The following is a 15,788-nucleotide window of genomic DNA, read 5'->3' on the forward strand; positions in this document are numbered from 1 at the left end:
GTGTGTGTGTGTGTGTGTGTGTGTGTGTGTGTGTGTGTGTGTGTTCAGATTTTGTGAATAGCCATGTGAAAGTCTTTATCTGCATGTGAGGCATTTGATTAATCAAGATAACCTTCTATATTCATTGAAGTTTGCATCTAATAAGTCAAGTAAATGATTTTGTGGGTTTCTTTCTATTTTATGACTTTATTTATCAGCGACGATGCTGATTGATCAGTAGAAAAAATAACTGTAAATAAGCATTTGTTGTCTGTGGCCACATGTTAAAAACACCATTTTAAAAATGCTTTAAAACAACATATCGTGTAACGTTAACATGTACAAAGTAGTGTAGGGCGTAAGAAATATTGTGCACAAGATAGATGTTTCCTGTACACATTCATCAAAAAATAAGAACACTGTAAATCACATGGTAGTTGGCTAAAGTCGATGTTAAGAAAGGGCAAATGATAAAAAAAAAAAGGAAACAAACATACAAGGAAAGGAATAGCCGGAGAAAACATATGACTTACGAGTTAGCGACAACCATTGTGGTTTATATGGTTCACATTGATTCAGTGGCCAGTGAAAACATTTACATACAGAAACAACTCTTAATTTATCTATGTACCTCACGCAAGTCATGAAAGACGGCGAACTTTGATTGTTCGGGATGCAACTTGTAGTCTTCCGTGTCTCTTGGCCAAGTCACAGAAAGAACCTACGACCTTGTGATCTGCCTTATCTATCTATCACAGTGACGTTGCTGTCAGATTTCCCGAGTCCCTTGTCGTTCTTCACTACATGCATTATTCACACATCCATCTATTGTGTTAGCTTTCACTTACGTTGTATGAACTTTGACCAGTTTAAAGTAAATTCATTTTAGATTTTGTTTCCATTTCATCTATCGTGTTTGTTTTTATTTCCCCCCACAGATTCACATTCTGGAGAGTGGCGAGGTTCGAATATTCAGCCGCAACCAGGAAGACAACACCAGCAAATACCCTGATATCATCTCTCGCATTCCCAAGGTAAAACCCTCGAACAAACACAGAGCGCTGAAGCTGAGCTCCTGGGAGAGAGGAGAGTCGGTCTGAGCTGTGATTGTGAAATGAGCGCTTTTACAGTGGTGCGAATAACAACTGCACACATTTATCTCACTCACTCTGTCTTTCATTTTGACATTTTTTCTCAGCCTATCACTCGTCTGTCTAGTTTCCGTGTGCCCACTTTTCCTCGCCGACTGTGTCAGTCTGTGTTTGACGCCCTGCTTCTGAGTTTATTTGTTCCTTTACTTGTCATTTTACTCTCCTTTTGTCCTCTAGTTTCCCTCCAGTCATCAGGAGCTACCACTGGCCTTTAAATTTCATTTTATAAATTTAGAGGGGTGTTTACCAGGATGGAAACTTTAAACCAGCTTGTCATGAAACTTTATCTCTGTAATAAATGTTGAAAACACTGGTTGTTTAAATAATAAATTGCAGCTGTGGATAGGCTTGCCAAATTAGCGGGTTTCTGCTTGCGTGGGGAGACCACCAGTGATCACCAGTACCTTAAGTTTTGGCAGTTGGCCTGGGGTTATCAGAGTGCACTCACTACCTCGTCTCCCGCTGAGTGTGTTTTTCTGCTTTATTTAGGAACCGCAATGAGGCACCAAATAAATAAAGCTGTATCAGTTTGCTCTTTCCACTCTTGCCTATCTCATTCACTGTTGTTGCTTTCAAGACTCTGTCGAGTACACAGCCACTATTGAAACGTCGGTAATATTTAAAGAAATTCCCATCTGGTCTGTACTAATCAGAGCAAGTTATTGAATCTGAGAGTTTCACTAATGGGTCCCAATGCTACAGTTGATTGAGACGTACTTTATAACTGGAGTTTATAAGAAGAAATCATTGCACTGAGTTTAACTTGGTGTTCTGCTTCGAAAAATAACTGCAATGTGTTTCTCAAAACAAGGCAGCACTCCAGTGATGACGACAAAGTGAAAGAATTACCTCACGTCTCGATCATTTAGTTGCATTTTATTTTTAACTAATGGATTGACAAAAGGGCCAAGGTTTGCATGTGGAGAAGCACGTACATAGTTTTTTAAAAGGAAATACAAGGGCATGCATTTTCTCATTTCCATCAGTCTGCGTGTTCATATCTGCAGTCAGGTGATGGTTGTTTGGGAAATAGTTCATCTCACTGTGTCAGGGTTTTCATGAATCAACACTGATGGCACGAGGTAACTGGTGACTATTTCCTCACTTTCAAAATTAGGTAAAGATGAGAAGAAGAAGAATGCACAGGTTGAAGGAAAGCAACAAACATGCAACTGGTGGTCATGGGGATCCGTGTAGGCAGTTTTGCTTTCATCTTCCCGCTGTGGCCCCACAGCAGGGATTTGGCCCAGCATGTGTGTGGCTATGTTGCGACCTGAGTGAAAGCAGTGTGTTTAATGTCTGTCAGTTCTTTTGTAGTTTAGATTAATTTCCTTTTCATATAGAGATCATCCTTATTTTTTTGTTTACTGATCGCTTGTTACAGCACTAGCAGAGCTGAAGGAAAGTATTAATACTACAAACTGAACATTTCCTGCTTCACGCTTTTGTTGCATGTCACTCTCCTTCTTTCCGTCTTTTCATTTCTTCTGTCATCTTTCCAATTAAGGTATAATGATGCCCCTAAAATACTAAAGAGAAATATTTCTTTTATTATGAAATAGCCATAAGAAGTGCAACGCATTTGTCATCAAGTTAACTTTGTTAGCGTTTCCATGGTTGAAAAAAAAAAAAAAAAAAGTCAGGCATCACTAAAAGATATGTAATTAACAACAAACATTTGCTCCGTGGATGAGTTTGAAATTTTGATGGGAGGAATAGTAAAAGAAGAAACATGGCCATAGTGAGATTTTAGAGATGTTCATGCTTGTGTGAACCAGCACGCCTCCCAACGCATCAAGGTAAAAAGCTTCTTTTACCTTGCCTTGCTGCCCTGTGGAAAACAAATAGCTCTGTACCAGCATGACTTGAATGGTTGTGGTTGCTCAAGGCTCAGGACTCAGCCCCCCACCACACACACACACCCCCACCTTTCCCCCATTGAGGAAAAGTATTGGGTCAAAGCAGCATGCAAAAAGTTTACTTTTTTAGTGCTACCCACCCCTCCTGTTCTATCTCTCTTACACTGTGTCTCAGCATTTCACATATCTGCCCTCTAACGTTTCTCTCACACTGATTTTTTTCATTCCTCTGTTTTTTGCTCCTTTTCTTTTCAGAACTTTAAAAGCAACACAGCTCTTTGTCTTGCACTCTCACCTTATTGCTCTCTCTGTCCACCTGTCTGTTTCAGATGGCTCTCTGTCTAATCATCTCAATCTTCTTTCTTCCTCATTACTTCTTGATGATAACTGTTGGGTCCCTCACTACTCCCTGCACTCTTCACCTTTTCTTCTCCTCTCTTCTCACTCTTGTCTTATTCATTCCTGTCTCGCGCTTTGATACAGCCTGTCTGCAATTTTACCTTTTTGGTCTGTCTCTCTGCCTCATAGACCGTTCCCCTCTCTCCCTCTACACTCCATACATATTTGCTCTCGCTGTTCTTCTTCATTGCCTGCGGATGCTCCTGACTGCTGTCTTTTTTTTTTTTTTTTTTTTTGTTTGTTTTTTCTTTCTCTTTATCCCCTCTACCATCTCATCATTTGTCGTTCTCTTTTTCCACACAACTCTTCCTTTTTAAAACCTTTTCTTTCACTGTTTTTGCTGTCTTTTCTCTCTTGCTCCTCTCCCTTCCCCTTGCATTTTTTTTTTCTTTTTTACTCTTCTCCTTTTTTGTCACCATCACTTCTGTCGAAAGTGTAAGATTTTGTGTGAAACAGTTGGACAGAGTCAAAAGTCTGGGTGTTTGTGCTTCATTTGCATGTTGTGAGAAAACTGCACCCTTTTTAAGTGATGACATCATTTCATTCATCATGAAACTGTTTCCTTGTGTTTATTTAATGTGGGACTCTTAATTAATGACATTTCATTTACAATGACTGCGCTGTAAAAATAGCCCATGTCAGTTGTTCAAATGAAGCTTTCATGGAGGAAATCGATTGCTGATCATTAACGTGGCAGACAGCTGATTAAAGAAATTGCTTAAATTTGTATCCTTAGTCCTGACATTATTTTGTCATGGCTGCGTCTGTGTGTGTCAACACTTTCTAATGAACACAACAAATTAACAATGCCTGAGTGAAACTTCACATTAACACACAGTCCCTGCATAGAGGAGATGGTCTGATTAGATTTTACAGCACCTTGCTGCATTATTTTGCATACTGATGAGGGAAAACTCATTTTGCCGAAGCTACCATAGTGCCTTAATGCTTGTAATTATGAATTAATATTAATACTTTAACACATTAATATTAATATTAATACATTAATTAGTAATGATTGTATTACTTAGCCTAATGACCTTATGAATATAACTAGTTATGTCTGATATATTTGACTGTTTCCAAACAACCTGTTGTCTCAGATGTGCTTCTTGCGCTTAAATCTGACCGGCTCCCTCTGATCACCTCGCTGATCTTTTGTCAATCTGTTTCAAGTTGTGAATTTATAACATCCTTGTGGCCCCAAATTGACCGGGACGCAAGATATTAACACCCCCTTAGCTTCACACACAGGATTTGGTGGCTCAGATAATTAGCAGCCACTCTGATCTTGAAAATCAGCGGTGATGGTCAATATAATCGGCTAATAAATGGTTTATCCCCAGCCTAAACCCTGTCAGTGTTTTTCCTGCACAGGGAAATATTTATCAGCTGCCAAAGCTTTTTAGTTAATGCGGAAATTAAAAAACAAACTGAGAAGCAAACTGCATAATGTCTCTAGTGAAGCATTTGGCTGTTGGCACAACGTGGGCATCCTACCTAAAGGGGGGGGGGGGGGGGGGGGGGGGGGGGGGTTGGGGGGGGGGGGTGGTATGTTTTACACTTTGGTAACTGGTTGAGTAGAAGCGACGGCACCAACAGACATGGCTGCTCAAGAGTAGCAAAGAACAGAGTGTAGAGGAAAAATATTAATGCGTTGACTTCCAAAGCATTTGGCAACAAATTAGGGGCAGCTGCAGGTCATGAAACAGCCTGAACACGTCTTCAATTTGATTGACTGTATCCATGCCTTTTAAAAAGTTTTGTACCGATTTTTTAAATCTCCAAGTTTGTTATATTTACTTCAGTGAAACTTCCAGACAGTCCTCTGATTGCTACAGCAGATGTTGCTTACATGCAGATTGGTAAATAATGTCATCTGGCTTTTGTTATGTTGAAAAGCCCTCCTCATAGCTCTACTGAATATAATCTCATCTCTTTATTCATTATTTCTTCAAAAGGTGAAGAATGACTCTGTGGTGTCCTGTGTCCTGGACGCAGAGGCGGTGGCCTGGGATCGTGAAAAGAAACAGATTCAGCCCTTCCAGGTCCTCACCACCCGCAAGAGAAAGGTATGGACGAAAAGGAACATAATAACATAGGAGAAGGATGAATGAAATGCTTGGGGTGTTAAAAAAGGGAGAAAATGGAAGATAATGAGAGAAGGGGGAGCAAAAAAAAGAAGTCAAAGGGTTGAAGAGACTGAGAAAAGACCAGAAGGTGGAGGAGAGGTAGATAATAGAGTGAAATGATCCAGCAGACGGAGGGAGATGGACGGAGAAAGAGCAGACAGAAAGAGGAGGAGAATTGATAAGTTGGACACAGAAGAGTCAAATAGATCGAGGAGAGAGGAGGGGGAGTGAGATTGCAAATGTCAGGGGGGTGTTTTTTCAGTTTTGATCAGAATAACTGCTTCTTTCCACTACGCCAATCACATTAGAGTGAAACGGCTCCCTTTACCTTGTCTTTTTGTATGCACGATGACATCTTTTTAAATTAGGAAAGGGGAAATGAGAGTGCAAATATGGGGAACATGATGATGAAAGTGGCTGAAAATGATTATCCTGATGATTTTTTGCTAGATACTGTTACCACCACTATGGAATCATGATTATTTGTAATGATGGTTTGATGCACAAACTGATTGTACTGCCCTTCTGGCATTGTGTAACAATATCTCCACTGTTTTATTACCACAAGCGTTCTTGCTAAAATTACATATTTCAGATGAGGAGAATGAAACCCGATATGGACTAATTAAACATCATTAATGGGCGGAGGGGAAAAGAAATGAGGGTGTGAGAAGGAGAATGAAGGAGACGAGGGATTAATCAGGAGAGACATCTTTCAGGTTTAAAGACTGCAGTGTTTTTATTGTAGACACATTTCATTTTGTATTACTGATCACATGGTCACTAGTCACATTATTGATCTTGGTCACTAGTCATAAAAGTTTGGAATATCATCAAAGTTTAGAGAAGATGACCATTTGGAGCCAGTCTGAGCTGCTCTTTGTATTTTCATAATTAGCACAATTATAACGCAAGTGTTTACCAAGTGGAGATTTACACACCATTAAGTTCAAACAGGTTGCTCCACAAAAACTACTACTTATATCGGTATTAAGACCCAACCATAGACTGTATATAAGAAGTGGACGTAGTCATTGCGACGTCACTCGTTGGTTTGTGGACTGCCGTTATGAATCCTGGATTTTGGCTGATAGGCCGCCACCGTGTTGACTTATTGTAACCAGCGGCACCGGACGTGACCATATTTGGACGAGGCGGTGGAGCTAAAGGCAGTGTGTGGAGCTAGCTAGCTTGCTTAGCTAAGTTCATCTGTAATTCATGTTAATTGTTATTTTAACTGGGCTGATAACTTTGTCTAGCGAACAACAGGCTTAAAACTAAACACACTCACCAGGGAAAGCGAACAGCCGACTCCTAATAAAAAATTTTTAACGGCGCTGCTTAAATTTACACAGTGCCGTGGGTACGAGTCACTCTAGCCTGATTGACAGGTTGCCATTGTAACGACTTGTCAATCACAGATAATCCCGGCCTGAAGCATACTCTGCTTTATGGTCTATTTTCCTCTAAATGGGACCAAAATTTACTAAATGAACATCAATGCTGTATTGAAGAAGACTTGAAACTAGCGATTGAGACCATAAACTCTTAGGAACACTTAGGAACGTGTTTACTGAGGCCGTATGATAGAATGCAGGTTTAAGGGACTTCGCGTTTGACTCAGGTCTGACCGGAAGCTTCCTGCTAGGAACAAACAACTGCCAGGTGTAACTGTTATGTAGCAAAAGGTAGATAGTAGTTTGAGTTATTTCAGCCTTTAGTTTACATTAATTATACTGACCAAAACACGTGTATTGTTCATTTTGAAGCTAGAAATCATCTTGTAACTAGAAAGGAGAGACTTTATACACAGACTAACTCTAACTATAAAGGAATATCTCTGTTTTTTCGATTTTCTCGCCAACTGTTTATCCGACTTCAAAATGGGCAGATGTATTGCTAAAGACCCAAGAAAGTACAGTGTCTAGTGTGAAATTTGGCGACGGCTAATGTGAGTTTTTAATGTTAACGTTTTGATAACCCTATGCCAGTGGTCGGCAATAGGCGGTCTGCGGGCCAGAACCGGCCCGCCAGCAATGATATCTGGCCCGCAGCCAGATTGCTTTGATAGCATAAAAATAAAAAATATATAAATTGATAACGGCTGGTGCTGTACACAGAAAACAATCCACAAATGTGTACTATGATGCGCAGATATTTCACTAATGTATTACTACATGTATTTTTACATTTGTGATGTGTAAAATCATATCCACAAAAATACAGAGTGACTTCTACACACAACAGTTTTTGCACATTTGCAGATTTTTCATTTGTTTTCATGTGGGTGATGTTACATTTGTAACTTCCTTTTTACACATTTGTGGAGTTTTGTCCAATGTGTACTGTGGAGACCTGTAAAAAAAATAAAAATAAAAAAACAAATACACAAATATCTCCCTACCCAAAACATATATTTTTACATTTGTGTTGTGTAAAATCATATCCACAAAAATACAGTGCAATTTGCTAATATATACAAATTACTCTGTATACGCATATTTTAATTTCACTTACAAAGTGTTATTTACGCATTTGTGGATCTATTTTTATACACAGTTTTTGCACATTTGCGTATCATTTCCTGTCAATTTGCAGGTCACATTACATTTGTGACTTCCTTTTTATGCATTTGTGGAATTTATATTTGTAGATAGTGAAATATTTGCGCATCATAGTACACATTTGTGGATTGTTTTCTGTGGGCTATAAATATTAAAGTCCAATAAAATCTTCCATAGTGCTGAAATAGATCTCAGTCATGACAGCAACAGTTACTCACATAACTACTTCCTCTTAAGTGATTGTGCCTCTAAAATAAAAGCTCAAGAACGCATTTTGCAGCAATGCTTCATGTCGAGTTTATTAAGAGCTTTTACCTTGAAGAGTTCTGAAGGACATTAAAGAGTCTCTGGCTTGCTTGACACACCTGAAAAAGCCGTCAGTGAATGTGTAATAGGTTTATGAATGCAGATCAAAGGCCGAATGGCACACACTGCAGCACATGCTTTATGTGAGCCTGTGCAAAAGTGTCCTTTTATTCAATTTGTTTAACAAGGGAGAAAGAAATATCCGCAATAAGATGGAATCGATCTCACAACCTACACATCGGTAATCCCGCACAGCACCGACTGAGCTAAACAAGCACAGGAATTCATACGATTTGTTCTGGCCCGGCATATAACGGCTTGGACTTATTTGCCGACCCCTGCCCTATGCAGTAGTCAACTTAATGTTATTAAGCTAATGTTAGCTAGCTACCTTCAGAGAAAAATGTCATCCTATCCTTTGTAACGTCCTGGGAACCAGATGTAACTTAGCTGGCTAGCTTGAGCATGAATTCATTTTTAATACATGAAACAATAGTATATTTAGCTTTTAATGTAGTGTGTCTATGTTCTACATTCAGTTTAAACAGCATTTTGCAAATAGGCAGAAATAACAATTATTAATAATTTAGGTGTGGCTTATGTTTTGAGAACACCTCAGTAAACATTTCTAAAACTTTTGTAACTATGCTGTGTCTAAAACATAGATTATAAAACATCACATCACCAGCCATATGTTTTTGAAGTTCAGTGTGGGCGGCTTCAGCCGTCGAGATCTTGGTAGTGCCTGACTCTGGCTAATCCAAATATGGGCAAAGAGGTGGAGCTGAGGTGGGCCGAATAAAGCCAGGCCAAGGGGGTAAGCCACAGTTGAAGTAGACCCAAAAAGGACGTCAAAACCCTGTGACATCCCGTCGTACATGAGATGTAACCGTATTGCTTACATTATAAACTCTAGTTTTATTTATTTATTTTTTATTCGGCCATCGTGACGCTGTGTTGGTGTTTGGCAGGTGAGCCCTGTAGGTGGGCTGATTAAACGGTGACGATTAGAGTCAGACAAACGCACTGAGCCGTGAGACTTTTTGTTGGCGCAGCTATGCATCTACCAGAATTACGGTTTTTCTGCCGTTGCTCCAAGTCATTAAACCACGGTTATGCTGCGCTATCATGCGCAGTAGACTGGTGCCAGCAGGAAGTAACCCTGTAATAGTATTTCATTGGTCCAAAACTGGCTTCACTGCTCTCCATTGAAATCAGCGGGGTGGCTTCGTCCAGTAAAATACTGTCTATGAGCCGGGGCACCAGAGAGGGCACCCAACTGTCACTCAAATCAACCATCCCTTAATTATGCGTAATGGTGCTTTCAGACCAAAAGCGAAGCGAGCGTTCGGGGCGGTGAGTTTACATACAAAGTCAATGCAAAGACGCGTAGAGCCTCATTTTCCTGTCGGGCGGTGCCGGCAATGCGAAGAAAGTCTCATGATGCTGAGTGTTGAGATTGTCCGTACGTCACCAACGGCTTCAGAGCGATGTTTGGAGAGGGCCAGGCAGAGCGGGGGATGGAAGATCTGCAGGCCGGCTGAGAGCTGCTAAACTTGGAGCAGGGAGCAGCGCTGCAACCATTGGACAAATAAACACCCGTCGTCGGTTGGATTCTGCTCTAACAACTACGCCGTTTACTCGCGGGAGGAGCTCGGAGTTAACTGCTTTTATTAAATTAGCTTTTTACTTTAGTTTTTGGGATTTCAACGTTGATTTATCTTCACTCAAGCTTCTCAGCAGCTAGCTTCTGTGCACATCCGGTTCCAGTGTTGTTGTTAGCTTCGTTAGCTCTGTCGGACTACGATTTCATATTTATATAAAAACCGGACAAAACTGGACATTGCTGGGAGAAAAGAAAGCGAGGAGGTTGAACTACCTGTTGAGTTCAGAAAACATGTGTCTGTAACTTTATTCCAGCTATCATTGTACTTTACTGTGACCAAGTTAGCATAGCATAGCCCTGATCGATCCAAACTCCATTCAGAAAACAAACATTTTAGAAGTTGTTGTCCTGCTGTCTTGCTGACAGACCTGACAAAGCATGAATTCATATGTTTAACAAATCTGCATCATGTTGTAGTTATTTCGGCATCAGTTTAATCTGTTTATTACTATTGAATCACAGCAAAATGTTTACTTTGGGTTCATACAGTAGTAATGGCGAGTTGTGTTTATTCACGTTATCGCGTTAAAATGTGTGAACACTTGCAGCGAATGTACTCACGCGAGGAAAGCGTCGCGAGGCGAAAATTCGCAGTTGGTCTGAATGCCGCATAACTATACCTTTTAATATAATTTAAACAGATGAGTTATATAAAAAAATTGGGATCTTACCGCTTTACTAGAACTGTTGGGCTTACCAGCTCTGCAGTGCAATGATATTGAAAAAAGCTGTAAGCAGCAATACCGAAGGCTCACTGGCACGTTTTGAATGGGCACCGCACTTGGGCTCAGGAGGTAGAGCGGGTTGCCTGTTAATCGGAAGGTCGGCGGTTCGAAGAGGTGAGTGAAGAAAGTTGAGGAGCAGGAAGCGAGGAGTGAAGACAGTGAGAAGGTGCGATGCTGTTTAATGATAAAGGGGAGGCGGGGTGGTTAAGATGAACAGGAGAGAAATCAAAGAGCTCTTTGTAACAAGTCCCAAGGTTGGATGTAGCGATTTGTGAATAAGATGCGTCTATTTGCATATTTTTGTCGAGGGAAAAATATTAAAATGTATTTGTGTGTGTATGTTGATGCTTCCCTGCAGGACGTGGAAGCCTCAGAGATCAAAGTCCAAGTGTGTGTGTACGCCTTTGACCTCCTCTATCTCAACGGCGAGGTAAGACCTGGTGCTGATGAGGAAAATATTACCCAGAGAGCTCTCTCTATGCTCCCGTTGTCATTTAAAACCGGCGTGTGTGCGTGTTTATTGTTTGTGAGCGTGCCCACATGCTCGTCGCCCCACTGAGATGCCAACAACGTCCCTGAATGCCAATGATGGTGCTACTGGAGGCCGTAACTACATAATGATTGTACCGCTCATTGTAATTCCTGCGGAGTGTGTCTGAGTGTGTGTGTCTTGTCTGAGACCGTCTCCGAGTCTGTGTGTATGAGAGAGTCGGTGGATTTTTCAGATTGTGTCATACTGTCTGTGTGTGTGTGTGTGTGATGTGGGTGGTAATTGTGACTGAGTGTGGGATTGAGAGTGTGCATGATTCCATCCAAATAATATACAGTTTTTAAGCTGCTTTCCTGCAAGTCGGCCAAAGAAAATGCAAATCAGTGAATGTTTGCATCAGCCAACGCTATGCTAGTTTTCCCAAGTGGACTGAAACAAAATTACAGAATTAAAAGAGCATCACTTACTCTTTAAGTTGTGCCATTTCATTGCAGCTCCCCCCTAATATGGCGTTTATGCAAATGTTATGAATTAATTTGTCTCTGTACTCACATACTTTCTGACCTTTTTTTGGCTTATGCCCTTTTTATTAATTAATTAATCAATTAATACATTTTTAATTTGATTATTTCTCCCTTTTACAAATTGTGACTTTACAGTTCCTTGTGCACTGCAGTCCTTGTCACTACTAACTCTATTGTTGGCCTGGGAATGGCTCTTCATGCTCTCCCACACAGAACCCTGTGTGCCAACACCCAGCCAACCATCAGGGGCTGCTAGCAGGACTAAAAGAGAAATAGAACCAAGGTCATGTCCTTGGTTCTATTTCTCTCTCTATTTTTGGGAATTTGCAAGATTTATAGACCAGAGGAGGAGTTGCATGCTGCCATTAAACACTTATGATTCACGTTGGGTTTTTTTATGCTGATTTGTAATCATTTTCAGAAAAGGAACCAAAACGTTTTTTTTGGGTGGGGGGGTGGAGTAATTAAAATAAAATCGCTTTCCTGGCTGAAATAGTTTAGTGCTTGTCAGCTTTCCAGAAAAGCGTCAATTGCATGACATTCACATCTCTCAGATCAGCACATCCAGTCTACTGTACTTTGACTACATCTTCTTTTTATATCACGCATCAGTGTGTGTTAATAATTTTGTTGTGCTTCAAATAACGTTCAGTGCTTTCCTCGGTGGCTGGGCGTCACCAAACCAGAGCTACATAAGAGAATTGACTTGCATTTGCCAGGAGGCCAGAAACACAACTCCTAAAAAATTTTAATATTACTCCCTATCTGTTGGATGTGTTTCCTCATGTCTTTATACCTTTTATAAGGCGATAGTCGAATATTTGGAGTACACTGGAGGAATTTGGACTCATGACTTCATCATTTCTAAAATCCTTCAGCCTTCAGCTACTGCCCTGGCTGCTTGTGCACCAACAGGGATGTGATAGCTCAACGGCTAGATGTAAAACTAAGCCAAGGCGCATTGCGTTTGTTGACAGCAATACGCTGATGCTGCTTCTGTACTGCTACAAGAAAGAATAAGAGGAAACAGGGCTTGCAACATCATCATTAATTGGAAAAACCTGCATCTGTCAACATTTTGTGTTTCTCCCTTTTATGAATATGTAGGTGCTTTTCCATTTCTGCAAAGTGTTAGACATGGTTTGTGATATTTAGGGGAATTTGTGGCCATTTCATTCATTTAAAGCACAAATTGAAAATGTAACAGTAAACAGTAGGTGGTTGGAAGCCTGCTCACAGTGATTGTGTGCAACAAAGACTTTGTGTTCTGCTGTTTTAAGACTGTGTGTATGTGTGTGTGGGTGTTTGTATGTGTCCAAAGCTGTCGTGACTGTGTGTGTGTGTGTGTGTGTGTGTGGGTAGCTAGTTGAGATGGCATTTTATCCTTGTCATTGCAAGGCTCCAAGCTATGAAGGGGAAATGGTTGTAATGATACACAGTTTTGCCATTTGTAATGGTGTGTGTGTGTGTGTGTGTGTGTGTAGTCCCTGGTGCGACAGCCATTGTGTCGGCGTCGGGCTCTGCTGAAAGAAAGCTTCTCAGAGGTGGAGGGAGAGTTTGTGTTCGCCCGATCCATCGACTCCGACAACACCGACACCATCGCAGAGTTCCTGGAGCAGTCTGTCCGAGGTGTGTGTGTGTGTGTGTGTGTGTGTGTGTGTCTTTAAGAGACGGAGACAGAATTTCTTGCTTTTTTTGCCTTGAACTTTTTGTATGCGTGCTAACTGTGTGCTTCTTTCCTCGCCTGCTGTCCCAGTGCGTATTGAACCTTTTTGGGTGTGGGTGTGTTGCACGCGAGTTTCATTTCATTTGTGCCCTTGACAGCTGCCTTCATGTGTAAATTGTGTGAGGGGTGTGTAGTAGTTGTGTAGTTGTTTTCTTGCCTACTGTCTCTTTGTTTGGCCTGTACGTTGGTAGTGTTATTGAGTGTTTTGCCTGTGTGTGTGTGTGTCCAACAGAGACAGAACCTGTGAGTTGTGTAATTGAGTTTTCTTTTGTTGTGTGTGTCTGACACTAAACGACAACATGTTTCTTATGTGTGTGTATATGAGTTGTATGTCTGTGTCTGTCTGGCTTAGAAGGAGACAAAGACCTTCCATTTATCTGAAATATAATCTGTTAATTTTCTTTCTGCACGACTGTAATTGTGGTTTGGGGTGTGTGTGTGTGTGTGTGTGTTAGACTCCTGCGAGGGCCTAATGGTGAAGACTCTGGAGAAGGATGCCACCTATGAAATTGCCAAGCGCTCTCATAACTGGCTCAAGGTGTGTGCGACAGAGTTGTAACTCACATACACTTTACAAACACTGTTTGTACACGTGGTCACGCACTTACCAACATAGCACAAACCTTTGTTCTCTTAAGATGCATAGAAGTGAGCACACATTTAAGCAACGCCGACTCTATGTAGTTCTTGATTTACCTCTCTGTAGGTAAAAGATTTGACAAATTTAGCTAAATAAAAATAAAGGGACCTTTTTTTTTTTTTTTCAGTGAAAAATAAAGCCATCATACAGCTAAGCTGAAGCATAAAGAGTCCACATAAAAATAAAGAGCAAATGTCCGAACCTGTCAGAGTAAAATTTTCCAAACCCCTTGGTTGGTAGCTGTCATCAGTTTAAACATTTTACACACATGGATATTAGATTTTTGGAGGACAAAAACAATTTCAGGACTATTAGCTTGTCAACATTTTCAGGCAGCAGTTTAGACCTCTGACAGCTCACATTGTTAATAAATGACATTGAATTGAGCCCTCTGGCATTTCATTTATGCAAAGAAGATTAATATATAGTCATAACTGGTCCCATTTCGTTAATATTGAGATGCATTTTTCAGCTCCAATAATTAATCTCATCACGTATGTTTATTGTGCCATGATATAAGGTTATATCCTAAATCATGACAAACACAGTATATTATCTCTGATGTCCTCCTCTCAGCTGAAGAAGGACTACCTGGAGGGGGTGGGCGACACAGTGGACCTGTGTGTGATTGGAGCCTACCTGGGAAAAGGCAAGAGAACAGGCACCTATGGGGGCTTCCTGCTGGCCTGCTACGATGACGAGAATGAGGAGTTCCAGTCCGTCTGCAAGGTGCGTGTCTGTACAGTGCATGTTTTTACAATGTATCCAACACGGTGCTATACGGTAAATTTTCTTCTAGTGAAGAATGAAAAATGACTAGATGATAATTTCCTTAATTTTTTTTATTCTCTGAAAATGTCCTTCAACCAACACGTTTCTGCTTATGGCCTCAGTGTAGAGTTATTTATACTACAAGTGCTGCTGGAGTTTTGACGCCTTCAAAATATTTCCCTTTTCCATGCACTTTAGAAAAATGTGAAGTGTCAGAAATCCCTGCTTTCAATCTCTGAAAACCACAGAGCAGTTCAGACAGACATGCCGCTTAGAAGAAATTGTTTTAAAGTCAGTATATTTCATTAGAAGGATGTTACTTCTACTGCAGCTTTTGGACGAAGGTGCCCTTTGATACAGCTGAATTATTACGATCAAGTATTAAGGTTCACACTCACCAACATGCTGTTAGTCCAAGCAGGGGAATAGTTTCTCTTTTGTGCATTATACATTTCAGATCTTTGTAATTAGGAGCTTATAGTGTTTTCTGTTCACATGTGCGTGTATGTCTGTGTGTGCTGCAGGGTGTTTGTATGTGTTTATAAATGTGTTTGTGTGGTTGCTCTGTTTGTGTCTGTCATTTTTCTTCTAAAATCTGAGAAGGTATATCTTTATATGCCTACAAGGGGGTGTGTGTGTGTGTGTGTGTGTGTGTGGAGGTGTGACTGAAGGCATGTTAGGATAAATGGTAAGCCAGTATTGGAGCATGCGTGACCACTTGTGTGTATTTATGTCTGTGTTTGAGATATAATGAGAGCGTGAACAAGCTAGAGTAGGACTTCACCACAGAGCATAAATTTGGTCTCTTCTCTGTCATGCAAAAACCTTCCAGCCTCCCCCCCCCCCCCCCCCCCCC

The 15,788-nt window shown here is 40.7% G+C and overlaps 1 protein-coding gene across 1 annotated transcript in view; it reads left to right on the forward strand.

Annotated features, from left to right (window-relative positions):
• The window catches only part of lig1 (ligase I, DNA, ATP-dependent), a 49,942-nt gene that overhangs the window by 18,815 nt on the left and 15,339 nt on the right, over positions 1-15,788 (forward strand). Inside the window, exons 16-21 of the mRNA XM_046051932.1 lie at positions 918-1,013; positions 5,350-5,460; positions 11,140-11,211; positions 13,280-13,424; positions 13,977-14,059; positions 14,738-14,890. Of these exons, the coding sequence (XP_045907888.1) occupies positions 918-1,013; positions 5,350-5,460; positions 11,140-11,211; positions 13,280-13,424; positions 13,977-14,059; positions 14,738-14,890 (660 nt within the window). The remainder of the gene's footprint in view (positions 1-917; positions 1,014-5,349; positions 5,461-11,139; positions 11,212-13,279; positions 13,425-13,976; positions 14,060-14,737; positions 14,891-15,788) is intronic.

Source organism: Micropterus dolomieu, linkage group LG06, assembly GCF_021292245.1.
Source record: "Micropterus dolomieu isolate WLL.071019.BEF.003 ecotype Adirondacks linkage group LG06, ASM2129224v1, whole genome shotgun sequence".
NCBI lineage: Eukaryota > Metazoa > Chordata > Actinopteri > Centrarchiformes > Centrarchidae > Micropterus > Micropterus dolomieu.